A 24169-nucleotide genomic window follows, 5' to 3' on the forward strand; every position below is an offset into this window, starting at 1 on the left:
AGGTTGTACAGGTCTACGCCCCTACATCTAGTCATGATGACCAGGAAGTCGAAAGCTTCTATGAAGACGTGGAATCGGCGATGGGTAAAGTCAAAACAAAATACAGTAAACTTATGGGCGATTTCAATGCCAGGGTAGGCAAGAAGCAGGCAGGAGACAAGTCAGTGGGGGAATATGGCATAGGCTCTAGGAATAGCAGAGGAGAGTTATTAGTAGAGTTTGCAGAACAGAATAATATGCGGATAATGAATACCTTCTTCCGCAAGCGGGTTAGCCGAAAGTGGACGTGGAGGAGCCCGAATGGTGAGACTAGAAATGCAATCGACTTCATACTCTGCGCGAACCCTGGCATCATACAAGATGTAGACGTGCTCGGCAAGGTGCGCTGCAGTGACCATAGGATGGTAAGAACTCGAATTAGCCTTGACTTGAGGAGGGAACGGAAGAAACTGGTACATAAGAAGCCAGTCAATGAGTTAGCGGTAAGAGGGAAACTAGAGGAATTCCGGATCAAGCTACAGAACAGGTATTCGGCTTTAACCCAGGAAGAGGACCATAGTGTTGAAGCAATGAACGACAATCTTATGGGCATCATTAAGGAGTGCGCAATAGAAGTCGGTGGTAACGCCGTTAAACAGGAAACCAGTAAGCTATCGCAGGAGACGAAAGATCTGATCAAGAAACGCCAATGTATGAAAGCCTCTAACCCTACAGCTAGAATAGAACTGGCAGAACTTTCTAAGTTAATCAACAAGCGTAAGACAGCGGCCATAAGGAACTATAATATGGATAGAATTGAACAGGCTCTCAGGAACGAAGGAAGCCTAAAAGCAATGAAGAAGAAACTAGGAATAGGCAAGAATCAGATGGGTGCGTTAAGAGACAAAGCCGGCAATATCGTTACTAATATGGATGAGATAGTTCAAGTGGCTGAAGAGTTTTATAGATTTATACAGTACCAGTAACACCCACGACGATAAGGTGAGAGAGAATAGGCTAGAGGAACTTGAAATCCCACAAGTAACACCGGAAGAGGTAAAGAACGCCTTGGGAGCTATGCAAAGGGGGAAGGCAGCTGGGGAGGATCAGGTAACAGCAGATTTGTTGAAGGATGGTGGGAACACTGTCCTAGAAAGATTGGCCGCCCTATATACACGATGCCTCATGATCTCAAACGTACCGGAATCTTGGAAGAACGCTAACATAATCCTAATCCATAAGAAAGGGGACGCCAAAGACTTGAAAAATTATAGACCGATCAGCTTACTGTCCGTTGCCTACAAAGCATTTACTAAGGTAATCGCAAATAGAATCAGGAATACCTTAGACTTCTGTCAACCAAAGGACCAGGCAGGATTCCGTAAAGGCTACTCAACAATAGACCATATTCACACTATCAATCAGGTGATAGAGAAATGTGCGGAATATAACCAACCCTTATATATAGCCTTCATTGATTACGAAAAAGCATTTGATTCAGTCGAAACCTCAGCAGTCATGAAGGCACTACGGAATCAGGGTGTAGATGAGCCATATGTAAAGATACTGGAAGATATCTATTGCGGTTCCACAGCCACCGTAATCCTCCACAATGAAAGCAACAAAATCCCAATAAAGAAAGGCGTCAGACAGGGAGATACGATATCTCCAATGCTATTCACAGCATGTTTACAGGAGGTATTCAGAGACCTGGAGTGGGAAGAATTGAGGATAAAAGTTGATGGAGAATACCTTAGCAACTTGCGATTCGCTGATGATATTGCCTTGCTTAGTAACTCAGAAGACCAATTGCAATGCATGCTCACTGACCTGGAGAGGCAAAGCAGAAGGGTGGGTCTGAAAATTAATCTACAGAAAACTAAAGTAATGTTTAACAGTCTCGGAAGAGAACAGCAGTTTACGATAGGCAGCGAGGCACTGGAATTGGTAAGGGAATACATCTACTTAGGGCAGGTAGTGACCACGGATCCGGATCATGAGACTGAAATAACCAGAAGAATAAGAATGGGCTGGGGTGCGTTTGGCAGGCATTCTCAAATCATGAACAGCAGGTTGCCACTATCCCTCAAGAGGAAAGTGTATAACAGCTGCGTCTTACCAGTACTCACCTACGGGGCAGAAACCTGGATGCTTACGAAAAGGGTTCCGCTAAAATTGAGGACGACGCAACGAGCTATGGAAAGAATAATGATAGGTGTAACGTTAAGGGATAAGAAAAGAGCAGATTGGGTGAGAGAACAAACGCGGGTAAATGACATCTTAGTTGAAATCAAGAAAAAGAAATGGGCATGGGCCGGACATGTAATGAGGAGGGAAGATAACCGATGGTCATTAAGGGTTACGGACTGGATTCCAAGGGTAGGGAAGCGTAGTAGGGGGCGGCAGAAAGTTAGGTGGGCGGATGACATTAAGACGTTTGCAGGGACAACATGGCCATAATTAGTACATGACCGGGGTAGTTGGAGAAGTATGGGAGAAGCCTTTGCCCTGCAGTGGGCGTAACTAGGCTGATGATGATATATATATATATATATATATATATATCATCATCAGCCTAGTTACGCCCACTGCAGGGCAAAGGCTTCTCCCATACTTCTCCAACTACCCCGGTCATGTACTAATTGGGTGAGAGAACGAATTATAATATATATATACATATATATATATATATATATATATATATATATATATATATATATATATATATATATATATATATATATATATATATAATATATATATATATATATATATAATTCGTTTTTCGTGCACGCTGCAGTTTTACCGTGAATAATAACCAACTCGCCCAGCTTTCAGTTCTTTCATGCAAGTAAAGTCTATTTCTGCCGTATTCTCGGCGAGACATCAAGGCACCGTAACGAACTTGCAATGCAAATTAAGCCTCATGAGATCACTCTAAGAAGGCACGAGGAGTTTCGAAGTTAGAAGGAAAAAAAAAAGGTTACAGACTAATCCCCGTATATACAGCCCATCATTTTCATGATGACTCCAGGATTATACTACCCAAGTGGAGAGTGCACGGCAGAAAAAAACAAGCGCACCAACGTCAAGGTATGCTGTTGAAATGCGCTCCATGTGGTTGCCTCTTTGGGCGAACGCGCGCAGTTCGGCCCGGTCCGGCCTGCAGCAGCTCGATCCATCGCACACCTGCGCCTCGGCGAGAGGCTAAGGAGTACGTAATACGGGCCGTGGTACATAAGCCGCGCTGAGTGTTGCGCGCTCATTTATACCCCATATATGCATGGGAACAACAGGCGAGCGGCAGGCTGACCACTCGGCGGCAGCAGCGGCAGCAGCCCATAACGACTCCGATGAGCGCATCAGCTGGACCGACGGGGGTCAAGCGCGCGGGGTCGGGGCCGTTTCGACGCCGCGGCGATGCGTCTATGCACCACCGGTAGCCGCCCCACATATTACTCCGTCCCGCACTGAAACGTGCAGCGCTTGTGAAGGCTACACGAGACGTGCCAGAGGGCGTTTCCGTCTTGGAGACGTTAGGATGCACGTATGGTTTTTTTTCCCCTTCAGATTTAAACCAACGGCACAAGTTAACGTATATGCTAGCGTTTGCAGGCTGACCCGAACGCAAGCCCAGACAACGTCACACAAGGGACCCTCAAGTAACCGCCGAGAGAAGCGTGGTCGTAATTGAAAACCGGAGAGCTTTGCCTGGTGCAACACTTAGTATGCTGTAATATACTCCAGAGGAAAACAATGAAGCGTAGGCACTACGTTGTATATGTTTCGATGCGTGGGCAATATGGGTTGCACCATATCTTCAACTGAAAATGCTTTTACATGCAACGCTCGCAACGAAAGTTGAGCCCACAGTTACCCGTTTAGTGCAATCACTTTAAATTCAGCTCTAAAAAGTAATCTTAAGCTGCAAATGTGTCGCGACACGTATGCAATATACAAGTGGTATTACATGACACTCGTCTTACTGTTCAGTTGCTACTGTTCAGAACACGCGAATAAACGAAGCACTTGTATCTCCCGCCACTCTTGTTGCAGTGTTGTCACTGCGACGTTGCTTGTCAACCCCAAGAACAGGGGACGCAACACCGGTTCGCCGTTCGCTTTCCTGATTGGCTGGTGCGATACGTGGCTTCCTCTAGACTGCACAGTTTTAGCGAGGCAGATTATAGGTGCGCTCCATCGCGGGCGTGTGTGCATGCGTCTGTGTGTACGCGTCGTCCCGCCGCCACCGGTAGTGCGTTCAACACTTACGTGCCACTTTTATGCGTGCACGAGCGCTCGTAAAAGCGCGCGCCGAAAGCTGCCGCTTCTCCTGCCACTGTTAGCGTGGTCGAATCGCCGCCGCCCAAAAGAAAGAGTCGGCCGCGTCCACGGCGGCGCATTTTATTATCATTCCACGGTCGGGTTTAAGGGTGTGTTGAACTTGACCGAGGGTGGACGATGGCGAACCGAGGCCGCTTTTGCCGCAGCAGCTGCAGCGGCGGCGGCGGCGGCACTCTGTGACCGAGCAATGATGCATCGCTCAAGAATCGGAACAACTCGAGCGCAGGCGGTATGGCTGCCGGGCTGTCCAAGTCGGGGCCCCTTTTGTTCTGAGAAAGCTGTTTTCTGGGAGGAAACTAGCCTTGGCAGTATGTAGTATACATATGGCCCTCTGAGCGAGAATGAGCGTCACCGAGGAAGTATTTTCGCCGCCTGGCCTTCGTCCGCGACCGCATCCTTTCGGAATCTATCTAACCAGAAAGAAGCGAGCCGACGAAAAGTTATTGCTAACATGGCTTGAGTAACAGAGCTTGAGCATATGGTATATATGAAGCTCATGTGCAGGAAAAAAAAAGAAAAGCCTTCCAAGAAAGAACAATAAGGGAAATGGTTGATCGAGTCCAACATTTCAAAACAACAAACAGGTTTCGCGAGACGCCCTAGATAATGAATTTGGATTAATTTCAATATCCAGATATTCTTTTTATTTAAAGGGACACTAAAGCGAAACAATAAATCAGTTTAGACTAATGAAGCATTGTTTCAGAACACTGAAGGAAGTCATCTCAAAAATATAGTTTGATTATTAGATGAGAAAATGAACGTCCAAGCATCAGTATTTGAATTTCGCGCCGAAACCCCAGCGCCGGTACGTCAGCGTGACGTCAGGGATTCCAAAGTATGTTTTCGCATTTGGGCCGCGTTGGCTGAATAAAGGTTCCCGAAACTTGCCATGTTTAATATTTGGTTCCTTTAGAACACAATGTAGTCAATCTGTACCGCTATATATAATTAGTAGGCCGTAGAAGATGCCATAAAAATTCATGACGTCACAGCCCCCAGTTGCGGGAACTTAAGTAGGCGTCGCCACCCGTTTTTCGTTATTGCGCTTTGTCTGGCTTACCAAACGTCTTATCGTTGTAAGGGTGGTGTTTTTGGTGCTGTAGAAAGGTAATTTACTGATGCAGAAGAAATCATTTTTCACTTTAGTGTCCCTTTAAGTATTCCGTTCCCATCGAAAGAAGTGCGGCTTCTGCGGCCTCCGCGGCGCCGGTCAGCGTGTGTGTGTGCGGATGCAGTATTCATGCATTGTGACTGATGTGACTTGTCATCTCTCACAAAGTATAAATGAGTCATGAACTAATGTCAACAGACCCCATCTTACGGTCCTTTCACAAAAGGCAGGCCCTTTTTTTAAGATGCGACAGCAATTACAAAACCTCGAATCTGGGTGTGCTTGGGTCCGTTCGTTCTACCGTTACGCCGTCGCCATCATGCCGCCGACGTTATCAGGCCTCGTCTCTATAGCTATCAAGCCACGTCGTCCGATTTAGTTTGACTAAATGCATGGTGAATAAAAACAGAACCTTGTTCACCATCACTTTAAATACGTTTACACTCGTAAGGGTGTTAGGATGTCGCATGGCTAACACCCTTACCTTTACTGCTATAAAAAAAATATTATTGCTCACGACAGCGAGCTCTAATTACATGGGCAATAAGAAAAGACATATTTGAAAACTGTGTGTTAATTATGACCAACCATGGTGCACAGAAATATGTCACAGAATAATTTAGTTTGTTTAATCCATCTTTCGTGTCATCTGTCGCAGCGATCATAATTTTTACTGGCCACAAGAAGTCTGCAAACAAACAAACAAAAACGTCATTGGTTCCCACCAACGATTCAGTCTTGCCACTTAAACGTGAGGTTGGCAGCAATAACGTGGGACAACCAAGCACTATACACCCATACAGGTTATAAAATGTTTAGTGCACACAAACTCCCACCCCTGAGGTGATGTATAGTTGGAAGCCGGATGCTCCAATCATTGAACTACCGCGTAATTTTGATAGGACCTGCATGGGAGGACCGAAACGTAAAAAGCACAAAACATGAATCTAAGAAAAATGTGTGCCTAACACAAAATGCACGCACTGGAATCTATGAGAAGTTAAGTTCTAGTGAATCGATTGAAGAATGGGATGCCAGGTGCATGCACAGAGAAGTGCAGATATCTAAGTGCACTTAAGGCTTTTAAACTCCCTTCCTCATAGTGGCACATATACATATACCAAGAATGCGCACATATCCAGTGGCACATACCTATAGTCAGGTACAAATTTAGAAAAAAGGGGAGGCCCCGCCCACATGACCGAAGCGCGCCAGCCTATTGCCCCCGCGAATACAATATTCGCGCTCAAAAAACCGTGCTTCTATAACGCGTAATTCTCGGTATAAATAAGTACTTTTGCATTTTGACGACTGGTTTGGTAGAGCTCTCGTGATTGGAATGCTACAGCACATGCCGGATCGCGAGACAAAAATTACCCCGTGACATCTACATTGCTGCGCGTCGTCCGCTTTTTAGCTTCATTGCGAGGAACAAAAGAAGAAAGAGCAGCTCTGCATGGTTTTTGCGCTGGTTTACATGTACACGGCACATTTACTACTCATTTGCCGAACTTAAAATGAATCAGTTGCTATTTAACAAGTATTTAAAAAGACAATGCATTTATCGAAACCATTACAAACCTGGGGCGAGAAGACGATCGAGACAGGAAAAGTACAAAAAATGCTGCATTCATCGTTTTAAATAAGTTCTCTTGGTTTTAAATGACATAGTATTTATATTTTTTTGTTCAGTTTTCACCAACTTCAAGAATGTGTGTGAGTTATTTTTTTTCGTTCCTTATCACCTTTTTCTTTCTTTTTTTTCTTTGTACAGTGACACAGTACACGAACACACCCGCCGCTAACATTAGGCACCAGACTTTGGCAAACTTTCCTCGTCGCAACTTCACATTAGAGCAAAACAAAACACCATTGAACAAACATGCAGGGTGTTTGTAGCAGTGTGTCGCCGCGGGATCCTGTTTCAGACGAAGCGTAGCGTAGCGTCAGCGATGCTCGCTGCAATCTTTCATCGCCGCATCCCGGCTCAAAATAAACGCGCGCCGCACAAATGGTGCATTGTAAGCTCGCAATAATATTTCCGCCATGATAGACCACCACAAACAGTTTGGGAATTCACTCCGACGAGGGGTAGACGCACACGACTGATGCGACTCGGCCCAGTTCAAAGCGTGGGCAGCCATCTTCTCCATCGGCGGGGTCACCGGCTGTCCGGCTCATGACGTCATTCGGGCGCGCGTCCATTGGTGGAGGCTCATGTGCATCCGTGTTGGAGGAGTAAACGCCCCTTTTTTTTCTAAAGTTGTACCCGATTATAGTGATCCAAGAACGCACGGGCAATGCCAACTGTAAGAAATTTAAGATTTTCAAAAATCCGTTGAATATCATGCGTTATTTCTTTGTTCATTTGATCTGCATCAAATAGTTTGCAAACCAACACGTGGAAACGCTATTCTAGATCTAGTTCTCACAACCGAACCGGAAAATATGCTTGTTCACGTCCTTGAATGTATTAGCGACCACAACGTAGTACACTGTGAATACCAATTACAAAGTAGGAAACCAGAAAAGGCAACGAAATCTATTTACGATTACTCCCGTGCAAATATCGACGCGATTCTTACAGAGCTGTCATATTTTTCTGTGTGGTTCTTGGAAACCATGGCTTATCGCAATACAAATGATAACTGGCTCGCTATCCGAAGAAAGCTTACTGAACTGAAACAAAAGCACGTTCCCAAAATTAGAACAACGTCATCAACACAGAGCACATGGTTCACGTCCCAAGTAAAGATAGCAATAAATAAAAAAAAAAACGCCTTTACTCTAAAGCTAAGTTGTCCCACTCGGATGGTGATTGGCAGCGATACCGAGAACAATCAAATAAATGTAAAGCTGAAATTGAAGCATCTAAAGACAAGTTTTTTAACGGTGACATCGTCAGCATGATAATGAACAATCCGAAAAAGTTTTGGAAAGTAATTAACCCTAAACACTCTTCTCAATCCACTATACCAATCGTTAATAACGGTGAGCTACTCTCACCATCTGAAGCTGCGACTGAATTAAACTCGTTTTTCAGCTCTGTATTCACAAACGAAAATCCAATTACACCTGACCTTACGTTTCCTTCAATTAACTCATCTATGAATGATCTCATAATTACACCAGAGGGAATAGAATCGGCCATCGATCGACTTTCGAATAACTCAGCGCCAGGTCCAGACGGCATCTGCACAAAGATGCTTAAAATGACTAAACCTATAATATCTCCCGTATTAGCCGCCCTTTTCCAGCAATCAATAGATACAGGAATTGTACCAGATGACTGGAAGGTCAGTCGTATCACTCCCATTTATAAATCAGGTGACCGATCAGTGCCCTCAAACTATAGACCTATATCCTTGACTAGTATTCCATGTAAATTACTTGAGCATATCATATCTTCCGCAGTTATGAAATATTTATCTGAACATAACTTCTTTTCTAACAATCAACATGGATTTCAGAAAGGACGCTCTTGTGAAACACAGCTTTTTGAACTTATAACTGATCTTCATCAAGCTGTTCACGATTCCATAAAAATCGATGCCATATTTATTGACTTCAAGAAAGCATTCGATAAAGTTCCCCATTCTCGCTTAATGATGAAACTTAGCCGGCTTAACATACATGGTAAAATTATTAATTGGATCTCAAGTTTTTTAACCAATCGCTACCAATTTGTTTCCGTAAATGATCACTTTTCCGCTTTAGCACAAGTTAAATCTGGCGTTCCTCAGGGATCCGTACTTGGCCCAATCTTATTCTTAATTTACATTAATGACATCAGTAACAACCTGACCTCAACAGTTCGATTGTTTGCAGATGACTGCGTTCTTTACAGACAAATTATCACCTCTGAAGACACTATCATTTTACAGGCCGACCTAAACAAAATTTCACTTTGGTGCGAGCAATGGCAAATGGAAATTAATGTTTCTAAAACTAAAACAATGACATTTAGCAGAGCCAGTAACGTTCACTTAAGTTCATATTTTAAGAACAGCATATGCATACAGAATGTGTCTACATTAAAATATTTGGGAGTCCATTTAACTTCTAACCTTACATGGAATGATCACATTGATGAAATAATTTCGAAAGCAAATAAAACACTTGGATTCATTAGGCGAAATTTGTATTTAGCAAATGAGTCAACTAAACTATTAGCTTACACAGCTCTAGTTCGCTCAAAGATTGAATACGCTTCCATAATATGGAATCCAAATCAGACTTACCTAATAAACAAGCTGGAATCTTTACAAAATAAAGCAGCATGCTTCATCACTAAAACATACTCTAGAACATCCAGCATCACGGCTATCAAAGAGTCCCTCCAATTACCGTCTCTAGAAACACGACGACTGTTAGCACTGCTTTCCCACTTCCACAGATTGTATCATACCCCGTCATCCTTTACAGCATCCCATATCAAACCCCGACAAAAATTTTTTCCCCGCCTCGACCATCCCTTCAAAGTGCGTCCCATGTTTGCACGTACGAATCTCCTGCGACAATCACCGCTCTTTCTAGCTATTCATCACTGGAATAAGCTGCCAAAAGAAATTGCTTCTATACGTGATCATGACTCATTTGTTAGTAATTTGAAGCGCAGTTTTACGCATGTTGGGTAAAAGCAGAATTTTATGCCTTTGACGCATTGTAAGTGTATCTACATGCTTTGTACGGAGTGTTGTTGTTGTTGTTTTCATCGTGTATGCAATTCTCTTTCCTTTTTTCTTTTTATATTTTCTTGTTGTATTCGGTGATCTTTACCACGGTGTTCTATATTGCCTTTCCCCCCCTAACTGTGTTTGAAATATCCTGTTGTTAACCCCCCCCCCCCCCTTATGTAATGCCCATAAGGGCCTTTAGGGTATCTGAATAAAAAAAGAAAAAAGTCTGTGTGCTTTGGCTATACCTATGAGCCGACATTTTACGGTACTTCTTTTATATCGTTATTTATTCTTTGATCCCGCAGAGCGGACATGCGCTCACTGGCACTTACTTGTCAGTAATAACATTGTGCTATGTAAGCCTGCGCATTCTATGGCAAACATGTCCAGTTGTCCGAGAATGGAGCAGGCCAAATACAGGAAATTTCAGCAAACCAAACAAGACGTAGAATATCATGCGCCCTTCCATCAAGAGATTTGTATGCTTTAGACATTCCTATATGAGCCTATCATTACATGTACATTTTTTACGTCGTAATTTATTCTTCTGTTACTCAGAACGCAAGTGAGCCCACTGGCACTATTTTGTCGCTCAGTTCCATTCTATATAAGCCTGTTAGTTTCCTACTCAGGGAGACTGCAAGCAAGGACGCGAAACCTGGAACAGTAGCAACGAAAGCTTCGCACTGATACCTAAAGTTCAGGCAAGCGTACGCATTCATCCAGCATGCCCATTAAATCTGGCGGCTGCATGCTTCTGAGCCACAAACACACTCACTAGGGCTGGCTGCATACTTCCACGAAAGGAAATATGGTAGGTCTCGGGTGTCAATATGTCTATCACACATCCTGTTCCGTCAGAAGCTACAGGTATACCGAGAAGCATAGTCGTTCATGTCCTAAGGCCGGTCACCAGTATTTCCAGAAGGACGAAAACGAATGAGATATATATAAAGTGAATTCTGTGTCTATCATTTTTTCTTTGTTCTAGAACGTGCCGAAAGAACACAACGTCTCGACAGTCTATGCGAAGCGGAATATCCCTCACCGACCAGTGAGGGTTGTCATTCGAGTATTGAGAAAGGTACCCCTCGATAAAGAAAGTCCTGCTTTCATTTCATCACTGAAGAAAGAGTTGACATCGAACACCATTGTTCAAAGCAAAGACACGACCCCGGAAACAGAAAGCTACTGCATGATGCTAAGGGCCCTTTCTTCTTATCAGCACAGAAAAAGGCACTATCATCGGCATACGCCAAATTATATACGAACTTCATTTCATGACAGACAGAAGCCCTGCATGAGAGCTATCTTGAAAACTGTAGCGGCTCAAATATCCACGATTGCTTTTTAAGTATGAAAAAAAAAAAGCACATGGCATATTGTGCTTTTCTGCACGGCTGTCTAGCGGCCGTAACGAATAGACCATCAAAATTCGTTCACTCGTTCCTAAACAAAAATCACTCATTCCTAAATCTCAAGAAAATGCATTTCTTTCGATGTAGTAGAATATGTTGTTCTTTGGTCGACGCTCGTGTTCACACAATTGCAGCCGGTAACAGCCAAAAGCCGATTTACAGGAGCGGGGCGCTGAGGCTTCCTGGTCAAGTTTATTCCGCGTCTTTTTAATGCAAATTACTTTTGTCAAAGGTAGACCAGTTTTTTCTGCCGGGTATCTGACCGTTTTCGTGGGCCGATTTGACGGCAGTGCAATCTAACACAGCGTCTCAAACAGTGACCTATGACTGCATTTGGAGCGCACAGCTGTTATCAAACGCCCAGATAGCGCTCAGCGTGCCCTGCAGACCCGGTAGAGTGCCGATAAAACAATGTGCTATGACTTACCGCTTGAAACATTCGCTCTCGGATTCTAGGCACGGCGCATCTGGGTTCTTCCACAAGTGCGCATTGAGGTCAGCAATGACGCACATTGGGCTTGCTCCACCCTAACTGGTGAATCCAGCAGTGAAACTACAATCAGTGAACCGATGGTATTATCTCAATTATGTCAAGTGATATACATATGTATAAATATACATACTGTAACAATCTAAAATTATAAAACTATATATAATCATAATCTCTAACATCATCTGATAGAAGCAATGCTATATAAACATTTCATCTTCGCAACCTGCAGTGTACGTTTCGCGTCAGGAAATTTTCGCGGTTATATAGTGAGGGCCCTTCTGCTATTAAACAATGCTTCGCATTACGTATAGCGCTTAGAAGAAATTGTGGCTGCCATATTTTTTTACATCACTGTTGGTAAAGAGTGATGTAGTCGCAGTGATGAGTCGCAGCGTTAGAAGTGTGGTTGGGCCAACGTGCAGATACTTCTGAACTCTCCCATGTCATGTGTATTTCCACAACGATGCGGTTGACTGTTTTCAATTTGACTTCGCTGGAAAACTAAGGCAGCCTTTTCCACTATTGATCAATCATTCCTGGATTAGCAAACAAACGCGCGTAATGCTTCAGAAGTATGAAAACCTTCGTTCTCGTCTTCAAACAAACAGTATAAGGTTACTGGGCTTCATTAAGAACTGCCCAGAGCACGGCAGTCCCTATTTAACATCGGTGGCAGCTGTCACATATAGCAGCTGGCAGCGAACTCGGTGGTCGTGCACTAAAGCTTGCTTGCCAGCTTAGAAGCATGCGCCTGCGTAGCATTTATACGCTTGTTTGTCCATAGGTGTTAACTACTTTCAATAACCGCAAAGCTATATAGTGTTTCTGTAGAATCAGTGTCGGATACTTTCTGTGGCACTGGTTGGCCAAAGTTACACATGATGATCAACTGTCTCTACTATCGTGCAAATTGCTGACTATAGTAAGCAAAAACATGTAAGCAGGGGTTTTAGGGCAGGTCGTATCCCTATTCATATTCACTGCGTCTTGTCTTACTGTCTGGTGTGTCCTTCCTATAGTATAGCCTCACTAAGTTTCACTTGGTGCATTACAAAATGAATGGACGCCAACTAGCCCAATTCCTCGCTTTACTCATCGTATCTTTCCTCAGCTTCAGCAGGTATTCACCATATAATTTTCTAAGGTTTAATAGGGTTTATTGCTGATTTCATTGAAAAATGCCAGGCTGAGAGAAGAATCTCTACATTTCATCACAAACATATCGAATGGTCGCATGACTGTACGAACCAGCAAGAAATACCTAGAAAACCTTACATGTGCAAAAAAATTATTGGTCGGCAACAGCCTTGAGCGATGATATGCCGTCACGTTTAGCAATGCATCGTCTTTCCCAGCGTCTCCAAGAAACTCCTGACGACAGTTGGGCTGACTGTGACGTTAGCTAATGTGCAGCCGACGTCTCTAATGCAAACCATACTTAGGGGGGAAAAATAAGACCACGCATGGCATGCCCCATTGAACACATATGCTTTCGTTCTTTTCGTGTAACATTACAGACAAAAATGAGTGGGCCTCCTATCTATAGAACTGTTCCTCCGGGTACACGGCGAACGAATCGCCTTGAAATAATAATTTTCATGACTCCATGACGATATAATTTTATTGCACTTCACTTCGCCGTAACATTTACCATGTTGCCCCCTCCACTCCCTCAATCGCAGCTAGATTTGATATTGCTTGAGTTCACAGTGATCCTGCAGGGCTGCGGGATAAATTCTGCTTTCTTCGTAAAACACATCCAAAAATTTTCGGATCGCTTGCATGCGTAATTTAGTGCATATGTTATAACTAGGTCCCCTGTCTGTCAAGTTTACCTACACAGTGTCTATAACTCGCTCTTTATTTTCTCCAAATATAAACAAAGTGTCTTGTTTAGTTCACCGAGGACATCGTTGAACCCAAGTAGAAACATCTTAAGACGCATGAAAATATAGGGGAGGAAACAATGGCTGTGTAATTATTTGCAAAGTTTCTAACTGGACAGGAACGTAAAAATTTGACCGCACATTGCACTTATCGTGACCCCCCTCCCCTTTTCTACGAAACATAAACTGGTGCAACCTACACCTACGTCACGACACTGGGAAGCATAACTGACAGCTGCCATATCACACGCTCTGTCACTTGAAAAAGAATTTTTTTACAAAGTTCCAAGCGCATTTAACTTCGCATAGAGAGTTTCCATAGGGTACCACCACTTTTCGTTAAATTTGGTGTTGGTGGCTTTTATAGTTATGCCAGGGCAATGGGCTCAATTCCTCCCCTCTCGTTAGACTTACGCATAACACTCTATAGTGCTTGCATACGTAATTTATTGCGAAAGCCCCAATTACCCATCTATATTGAACTTTACTTACACATACCCATTACCTTGTCCTCACAGTCACCAAACATAATAAAGCTGCCTCTTTAGTTCAGTGAGGACACCAGGCGAACCTAATAAAGAGGGTTCGATAAGTATTTGTGGTACTTCTAAATAAGCCAGAAACGTTAAATCTACGCGAGACATGCACTTAAAATGTTGCCTATTCCGTCAAAGTATAAAATATTCGAAACGCAGAGTTCTCTTGGGACATTGAGAAACCTAGCTAACAACAGGAACGTGATACTTTCGAATACTTGCTTAAAATTTTTTAAAGCTGTACTTGATCAACACGCCTTTACCATCGCACGTAAACTTGGCGTATTGTTGCTCCCATGTTGACAAAATTTGACCTTAGTTATAGTTGTCATTATGCCAGCGCAGCAGTTATAAGTTTTATACCAACCGTAAAACAGACTAATAGCGCTATAGACCACTTCCACCCGTATTCTACTGGAAGAGGAACATTAAACCCATTCATTCGGAACATTGCCTACACATTGCCCATACTGTGCCCATAATTTTGCCCAGATATGAACAAGATGCCTTGCTTAGCTCACCGAGGGCACCGGAGAAAAAAACTAAGAATCTCGTATAATGCACAAATACACACAGAAAAAATAGGCCTTAATTATATTCAACACTCGCATTTAAAGCAGGAAAGCGAAAGTTTCGCCACGTATTGCACCCAAGATTATCCCTATTTTCAAAGGAATTTCAAGCCCGTATCTCGCTCGTGCTGTTGTTTCAGGAGTCTGGGAAACATTTCGGTTAGCAGCATCATGACACCCTATAGAACACTTCAATGAGTAACTTAGTACAAAGGCTGGATGTAATGAACCTACACCGCTCGTCACTCGGAGCATTGATTGGTACTTCGAATAAGTATAAACACAGTGCCCCGCATAGTTTACCTAGGATGCCGGAGGAAACAACTAAATGCCGTGTGTAACGCATAAAAACTGGGAGGAAGCGACTATTCAGTAATTGTTTTCAGAGCACATAAGCAACCTGCACAGTTCAAATTTCCGGTACATGTCACCAAAACGTGGCCCCCATTCCTTCAAAATATGAAATATCTGCTCCTTTTGTTCCTGCTGGGAAACGATAATGTAGCTCTTATATAGAAACATCCTGAAAATGAAATCGACAAAGTCAGAAGTGACACATGCCTTTAGAAAAATTTCAAGTCAATGCTCTATTGGTATTGAAATGGCTCTGCACGTTCGACCAATGTAATTCTCACGAACATATCTACGATAAGTCGTTATTACACAATGAAATTCGACATTTATACTCGTAAGAGGTTTGATTGGATTTTGCATGGTGATAAGATATTGAGACTGCAACGCTTTGTAAGCTATTTCTGGGCGGAAATGAAATAGTTCCCGCATTTGATAATTCAATGATTTCATGCCGTAAGACACACCAGTCGTTTTGTGCGGCCGATTATAATACTTTATCCGGACCTTCCCTTCAACCGCGCGTAAATACAGCAAGCTGATTGTGTTTTAGAATACGGATACAGCGGTCCCCAAAAATCTGGACATGATGCAAGTAGCGCAAGCTGACATTTGTTAGGGCGGGAACTGCCCAGCTAGTGCCAGAACTATACGCAACGCGAGCGTGTATGTGGTTAATCCAGCGCGTCGTCCGCTACAGTGCGTCCCGTGGAGACAGAAAAGGCAATCCTCGCTGCCCAAACGAGGGATACGCAATAAAGAAAAACATTACTTACGTGGTCACTCTATTATAAAAAAAGAAAATTTAGCTTCATCTGTAGTTTTGTTGCACTTTCCAGCGTGCAGCCGAAAGTGCCCGCTTTTAAAAGTGGGAGGACAAATGGCATACTTTACCTTTACCCCAAGAAAAAGAAATCGGCATGGGCAGGACATGTAATGAGGAGGGAAGATAACCGATGGTCTTTAAGGGTTACGGACTGGATTCCAAGGGAAGGGAAGCGTAGCAGGGGGCGGCAGAAAGTTAGGTGGGCGGATGAGATTAAGAAGTTCGTAGGGACAAGATGGCCACAATTAGTACACGACCGGGGCAGTTGGAGAAGTATGGGAGAGGCCTTTGCCCTGCAGTGGGCGTAACCAGGCTGATGATGATGATGACGACTTTTACCCCATCCCCCAATTCTGACAGTCGGGAGGCAAGCGCCCCCTCGCGCTGCCCCCGCGGTAAGTACGCCTATGAGCCAGAGTTGCCCTTTCAGCAGAGTGTGGCGCTTGGGACAGGAAATTTAGCCTGTGACCTAGCGCTCAGATTAAAAACGCCACCGCAGCAAGTAAAATAAATAGGTCTACCGACTACTCAGACCTAAATTATAGATGGACTTGGAAGCTACAGTGCCGAGAAAATCACGCACCACGATGGTCATGCACCAAATCTTTCATTATGCATCCCAAGGAATCATAGTAGAGCAAGCAAGACCGTGTAAACAGAACTGAAATGCACACACACGGCGCTAACTTCCATTAGGAGCGCCTTGTTGCGTTCGCGTTCCCGGATACCTTGCGATGCATAATAAATGTTTGGTACACGACCAGCGCGGTACGTGATTCTCTAGGCGCTGTAGCTTCCCAGACCATAGTTCAATCGTCCGTCTGACATGCTATAGTGCTGACAAAAATGAATACAGACTAGCACCATTGGGAAAAGTACATATATATAAATACATCTGTCAGCAAAGTTTTTTTTTTTTTCTTTCGTCATCCCCGCTAGCCCCATGCAACAGCGTTACCGAACTTTTTTTCCGCCAACTCGCGCATAAAGTCATTTTTGCTGTCGCGATGCCATGGTTGTGGTCGTTTGGTCGTTCGGTCATTTGGTGCACAGGCACGGAAAACGTGTACGTGTAAGGGGTTCAACCTTCTGAAGTGCCTCGTCACGCCAAAAAAACACTGTATGACGGAGGGAGTAAGACATGCATGCGGAGCTGTCGCACGCTATCTCTGTGCGTCTGCCTGGGCCGGCACTGAACAGCCGGCGCGACAAATCTCGTTAACCACGTCGCTATCCCCACAACCAACACTTTGCTTTTTTTTTTCTGTTTTTCCAAGCTTTCCCAAAGGGCAGCCACAGAATAGCAAGCATCGGCCGGACAAACATGCGCCCAACGACCCCCGCGCGCATCCCACGCTCATTCCCGCACTTTTCTTTGTCGCACCACAGCCGGGGGCTAGGATGGCTTCGAAGCGGCAGAAGGGCGCCGCTCGTCAGTCCTCTGATCTCTGCCGCTTGCAAGCGAAGGCCTTCGCAGTGTGCGGCGGTCGCGGACCCGGGCTTCAAGAAACAACTTAAAGGGGGGAGGGGGAGGCAGAGTAGGGAATGGCTATCCCCGAACCCCCATCTTCGTCTATTCCTTTCTGGTAACGACCGCCCCCTTTTTGAAAAGAAATGCGTCGCCTCTAGTGTGGGTAGGATCGTGACGGTCTTTTTCTTCAGCACCGAGGCTTCCCCGTGAAACAGCCTAACGCACGGCGTTTTGAGTGAAAGAGTTGAATACGAGTCCTCCACCAGGTACGACGCCTCTGTCGCCGTAAGCTCGAGAAGGGGAAACTTGAGAAAGCGTTAGCGGCGTAGGCTACAATTATCCTTAGCGCGGTCGTCGACTCCTTTCCGGCTCGCCTACAATGGAACAGTCGTGTTGTGGCTCCCTTTAATCCCTGGGAGGGGAGGATGATGGGCGTGCAAATGAATTGGTCGCGGTATTAATGAAAACGCGAGAAATTAACGGCTGGGAAAGACGCTTAAGGGCACACAGGCATCTGCAAAGCTTAAGTGCAAGTTTCGTTTAGGAAGCCCTGCCGCTGATCTCTTCACCTCATGCCGACATTGGGCTATATATCCCGTCATCCATGCAGCAACCTTTGAAGGTGGGATGAGGAGGCTCACCTGAGTTGTCACCGTCAGACAGGCACACACACACGGGCTTTGTTGGCGTCATCCCTGCAACCGCACGTAGGCCACGCAGGTGCTATGCTACAAGTACCACAAGCATTTCTTTTCCACGTTTACTTATCTGCCACGCTGTACCTTCTTTTGACGACCAACAGTTGGCGTTTTGTTCGCTGGGCAGCAACGCGCAGAAAAACCCGTGCTTTCTTCTTGTCAATATGTAACTCGTAGCATGACTAGAATGCTAATCTGGACTGACAGCCCGCGATCTGCGCTCAGTCGTGCACGTCCAAATGCTTGATATGCGACAAAGTGCTTCCGTGCCCAATCCTTGCGCATGCAAAATCGAGCTGAACATTGAGGCTGTACACAAGCGCTTATCAGCAAGCCTCGTTCAAAGAAAGGCAGCTGGGCCGAATGACACAGACTTGCCCAGGAGCAGCAGGTGTTCATGAAAAAGGTGGTGCTTACCCCTACGTAAAACCATGCAACCTGCTTAGCACATCTTGCCTTTTCACGTACGTTAAATAAATAATTTTGCTTATCCCCTTCTTTGCTCTCACTGTCTCTCTTTTGTAACTGACAACGTGATGGAAGAAGCTCGCGAATCTGCGTATGCAGAGGACACTCCCGAACAAACAGCATTCGAAACACACATAAGCAATGCACTGATTTTACTGCGACGTAAAGGAAGGCTGCCGGAAGCAGCGGCCGAAATGGCATAATGTCTGGAGTCACTGCAGTGTCTGCCCGCACAGCTCACGTGGTCCTGTTCTCGTTTCGCCCCTTTTTCTTTGGCAGTTCGGCGAACACTTCACAACGTCCACAAACACATCCAGAGGCTTACAGGCATGAATGAGCATTGTACGTATATATTCGAGCATAGATTACAGTCAATGCCCCTTCACTTCCACTAAGAGCCGAGAAGATTGCACATGTCGCGCTCGTCTGCCGATCGTTCTATTCGGAAATGAAAAGTGTCCCGTTCATCGTCAGTTCTACATGAAGTGCAAAGAACGTCACTCTTCGTCACCCTTCTTCCCGATGAGCCTCAGAGTCACTAGGCGAACACTTGGAGTAGGGTTGCACTTCTTTACGATTGTTCCCGATTTTCGGTCACTGGGAAAGCTGGTTTCTTTTCTCTTTCTTTTCTCGGCGATGTAGGCGCACAAGTTTGCTCATCGTCAACTCTCACCAATGAATAGGTGAGATAACTTCAAGCGTATGCGGCTAAGCTAAGGCAAGACGGTCTTGGGTGTCTTTTTCACACGCTGCATCTGCAAGCCTTTTTCCGTTTCCGCTGACGACAGCACGCGCGTCACCTTCGTGGGCACCTCGTTAATTATGACTGGTTAAAGGATTACCATACCGAAGCACGTCGTCTGCGGGTATGCATTTCAGGCATCACGGCCTTACTTTTCTCGAAAGGGAACCGGGATATTAATTTCAGTGCGCACACTTTCGGTTCGACACTGAAGAGACCAACCGCGCACGTCTCTCGATGAGTCAACGCCATCGTTCCTGTTGTACCACCACACACACCGGCCGACTCCGCTGTTGCGCCTTACCGACGTCAAAGCGCGATCACATCGCGCAGCACCCGGTGGGCGTCGTTTCTCCGAAGTTCTCGACGACTCTCTGTCACCGTCGCTGTAGTCCGCGCCATGACTGACAAAGGTGCAACGAGTCAGGGTTTCTCGGCGTCCGTCTTGAACGGCCGAAACAAGCTGGGCGGTTTCGCCGATGGCTCCGTCGTATGCGCAGCCAGGGTGATGGGCTCGGGAGCCGCGATAAGCCGCGAAGACGGCGGGGATCGGCTGGACACCGTGGTCGTCGGTGTCGTCGACGTCGTGTGCTGCTGGTGCGGCTGTTGCGTCGGCGGCAGCTGCGTGCCGGGATACGGTATGTAGGGGCAGGCGCACGGAGTCGTCGTAGCAGGCGAGGCCGCCGTCACTGGCTCCGAGGGCGACCGGGGAAACGGACCGGGCGTCCCGGCCAGCTGCAGAACAGGTGATGGGGGCCTGGCGGGACCGGCGGCGCTGTACGGGTGATAGCGTCCCAGCGGAGACAGGGCCGCTGCCGCAGCCGTGTAGTACGGGAAGGGCAACCCGTACGGATAACCCGCGGCGCCCGAGGCCGCGGCCGCTGCCGCCGCGTTCAGCATGTACGCGGCGAAGTGCGGATCGGCGTACGGCCAGGCCAGCGCCATGCGCTGCCGCTTGTCCTTCATGCGCCTGTTCTGGAACCACACCTGCGGGGAACAGAGCGAACGCGGTGATGATGAGCAATCGTGCCTGCGACAAGTGCGTGCTGAAGGACAGATCGAGCCTGCGTTTGCAAAGTGCCTAGCGCTCGCACAGCAGCGCGGAAAGAGTGAACTCGCGGCTGGTTGAGTGAGTAATTGCACACGCCCCGCTGATGCTCAAAAGAAGGAATAAAAGACGGGAAGAAGGGAGCTGGGAGAGAGAGCACTAACTGCGCGAGCTCACATGCCGAATTCGGAGCTGCCTGCGTCTACAGAAGGTCACTGAGACCCAGGGGAGTATAATGAGATAGCCGCAGAAGCAACTCCGAATGGTTTCCGCGTTTGAAAACAAGTAGGTGGACGCTGACGCGATATTGTTCATTTTTTTTTAGATGACGCGTCAATTTACAATGCAATAACACAGCAGAAGTATCCCGCTGGGTGCGCAATAACATGCTTCTCCCTTCAGCATAACGAGCCACGTATACACTTAAACTACAAAGGAATACGTAGCGAAACACATTTTGTCACCTAAAGAGAAGCTATACGCTCATAAAAATAAAGTGAGCTTCGTCGTTACGATATTATCTAAACAAACACCTACACGAGTGCTGCACTAACGCGTGGAGGAAAACAAGTACAGAAATAACCTTCATTGGGGCCCCTTTACGCCCATCGTGTAAGCCGCCCCAGTGGCAAACACGACGTCGACACAAACTAGCATGCATGGTGCATGACGTATTGTTTTGGCTTGGCACCAACGTGCATTTGACGTTCGCCACTAAATCATCTCCGTCAGAAAGCGGAGAACCATGATCGTTCGGCGCGTTCGTTTTTAGCCCCGGCTGCAGCTTAAGTGCGCTGACTCGGGATGTTTCGGATGGCCTCCGAAATAGCTTCCAGTCCATCTAAGACGCTGGTTCCGTGGCCGCCTGAACAAAAACAGGAAACACCGGCCGTCACACCCCCGCATTCTTGCAGTTGCCGCGCGTTTATAGCTGCATGTGAGCTGCTTGCAGAGCCAGCTGTCAGCTTCACTTTGTGAGTCGCAACATTTCCTTGGCTATTTAGCTAGATCGTTTGAGGTCAGATTTTACAACGTTACGCAAAACACAGCTGTCCATAGTGACACAGCAAGGGCAAATGACAGTTGGAACACGTTTACAAAAACAACAAAATTGAAGATTGTGTTTTCGCTATATTAGTTGGCGTGCCCTTACGGAACTTGTTATTAAAATCCTGTTGTGTTCTTAATTACTTGACTTCGTGCCAATTTTCGCTGAGATCTGATTGAATAGCGTGCATGCGTTCTGCAAGAGTGGTCGACGCGAAATTCAATCAAAACCTTTTTTACAACTCCTATAGTAGCCTATTGAACTTCCTTTCCCACGCACTCATTCGTATTTCTTTATCCGCAACATAATTCTGCTTCCTTTCTACTCCCCTTATCGTAAGGTAGTGAAATCGGGCCTTAACCCCAGTTAACGTCCCTGACTTTCATTCGCCCTTTTTTCTTGCTTCTGTAAGGGCGTGCAGCCCATACCTGCAAGGCATAATTGCACTTCGGACAAGCAAACTAAACAAACCCGCAAAATGGTTTTGCTGAACAAAACCACTATCTCAAAAACAGCACGCTTGATAATACGTATTTGTTAATGCCCCCCAAAAATATATTTAGAAATTCGTTAGAAAGAACACAGATGTGAACAAAATTTCTATGGACAGCCTTTGCATGTGCAGCCTTACACTATCTGTCGAGTGATATCTACACAAGGTGCACATGATCGCGTAGTGCCCCCACTAATAGCGCCCAACAATGCCACTGTCCTCTAAATATTTTTTGAGGGTTATTATCGGACCCTTTTGCATATCAATTGCTGGCCTGGGCCCAATAACTCCTGCAAAAGTCTACAGTAAAGAAATGTGTTGCACATATCAGTGTTTCATTTGCAGTGTCACCTTGTATGTTATGTGGTGGTGTCGTTACTCAATAAATATCAACGTATATGTTCGCACTCTTCATTTGATATTTACGTTGTAACGCTATAGTCACGTGGTAAGTGAGTGAGTGAGTGAGTGAGTGAATAAACTTTATTGCAGGTCCGGCGAGGATGCGAACTCGTCGCGCACCCGGCAAGTCCCACGTCGGGACCGGCAGGTCTAGCCCTCCGGCCCGGTCGCGGGCACGCCGGACGGCCAGGATTTGCTTTTCTAGAGCGGGGCTACGCAGAAGCGAGTCCCACTCCTCCTTGATGAACTTGGGGTATGTCGACCCACACTCCCACAGCATGTGCGCTAGAGTGGAGGCCTGCCCGCAGGAGGGGCAGGCGTCGTCGCGATACACGTCCGGGTAAGCCTCGTGGAGAACGGACAGACACGGATACGTACTGGTCTGCAGAAGCCTAAGCGAAACGGCTTGCGCCCTATTTAACTTGGGGTGAGGGGGTGGAAAGACCCTTCTAGACATGTAGAAGAATTTAATAATCTCGTTGTGAGTAGCGGGAGCGTCCCTGTGGCCGTAGGGAGGAGGGGAGTCGGTGCTTCTTGTAGAGGAAGCGCGGTCGGTGAGGTCACGCGCAGCCTCGTGAGCAGACTCATTGAGGTTCGGGGGAGCACCCTCGACCGACCCTACGTGAGCTGGAAACCAGTGGATTGAATGATGCGTGAGAGCATCTCGACTCGAGCTGCTAAGAAGACGAGCAGCTTGCTTGGCGATGCAACCCTTCTGAAAAGCCCTAACTGCTGTTTTGGAATCGCTATATATCTCGGATCCACGACCGTCTAGCAGGGCGAGGGCGATGGCGGCTTGCTCGGCGACACCGGGGTCTGAAGTGCGAATGGAGGCGCAGTTGGAAATCTTGCCGCTGGAGTCGACCACAACGATGGCAAAGGTCTTCCCATCGCTGTACTCCGCGGCGTCGACGAAGCCTGCTCTAATGTCTCGTTGCTTGATCTGTTTGAGGATGGCTGCTGCTCTGGCCTTGCGTCTGCCCTCGTTATGGACGGGATGGACGTTTCGGGGCACAGGGGCCACTTCGAACTTGTCTCGAATGCACCTGGAGATCGGGGTACTGACCATCGGGAATCCCGCAGGTTGGTAACCCAGCTCTTCGAGGATGTGTCTACCTGCCGCTGTGGTGCTCAAGCGAGTGAGTTGCGCGCGTTCTTGGGCTTCGGCAATCTCCTCGGCAGTGTTATGCACCCCCAGCCTAAGGAGATCCTCGGTATGGGTCCTGATGGGTAGCCCGAGAGCCCTCTTGACCACTTTGCGGATGAGAGCGTTGAGTTTGTCTCGCTCCGCTCTGAGCCAGTTATGCATAGAAATTGTGTACGTAAAGTGACATAGTACGAATGCATTGATAAGCCTGAGGAGATTGTTTTCCTTCATTCCTCGGTGCCGGTTTGCTATTCTGCGAACGAGGCGGAAAGCGTTGTCCGTCTTTGCTAAATATTTGTGTGTGCACTCACAACAACAAACTCCTCCGTCTGCGCGTATACAGTGTCGATAAGCATATATATAGGAAAGAGCATATGGGCACTATGCTTCCTGTAGATAACGAAAGCAGCATCTGGTGCCGTATTTACGAGTCATAATCTCCCCTTATACCATG

General features: G+C 46.2%; 2 protein-coding genes across 2 annotated transcripts in view; one reads left to right on the plus strand and one right to left on the minus strand.

Moving 5' to 3' along the window:
* The first annotated feature begins 9393 nt into the window (after positions 1-9393).
* LOC140218565 (uncharacterized) lies at positions 9394-10281 on the plus strand. The gene has a single exon (XM_072288352.1). It carries the CDS (start codon positions 9394-9396, stop codon positions 10072-10074), a length of 681 nt encoding a protein of 226 aa, XP_072144453.1. The 3' UTR covers positions 10075-10281.
* Positions 10282-18970: 8689 nt separating this feature from the next.
* Positions 18971-24169, minus strand: part of LOC126531091 (uncharacterized) — a 28749-nt gene continuing 23550 nt past the window's right edge. The window contains exon 3 of the mRNA XM_055070965.1: positions 18971-20564. Coding sequence (XP_054926940.1) covers positions 20001-20564 — 564 coding nt within the window. The 3' untranslated portion in view covers positions 18971-20000. The remainder of the gene's footprint in view (positions 20565-24169) is intronic.

The sequence above is a fragment of the Dermacentor andersoni genome, chromosome 5 (assembly GCF_023375885.2).
Source record: "Dermacentor andersoni chromosome 5, qqDerAnde1_hic_scaffold, whole genome shotgun sequence".
In the NCBI taxonomy this organism is placed as follows: Eukaryota; Metazoa; Arthropoda; class Arachnida; order Ixodida; family Ixodidae; genus Dermacentor; species Dermacentor andersoni.

What these genes read in the sequence shown, in the direction of transcription:
- LOC140218565 (XM_072288352.1), top strand. Translation starts at nt 9,394, where the DNA reads ATGACATTTAGCAGAGCCAGTAACGTTCACTTAAGTTCATATTTTAAG.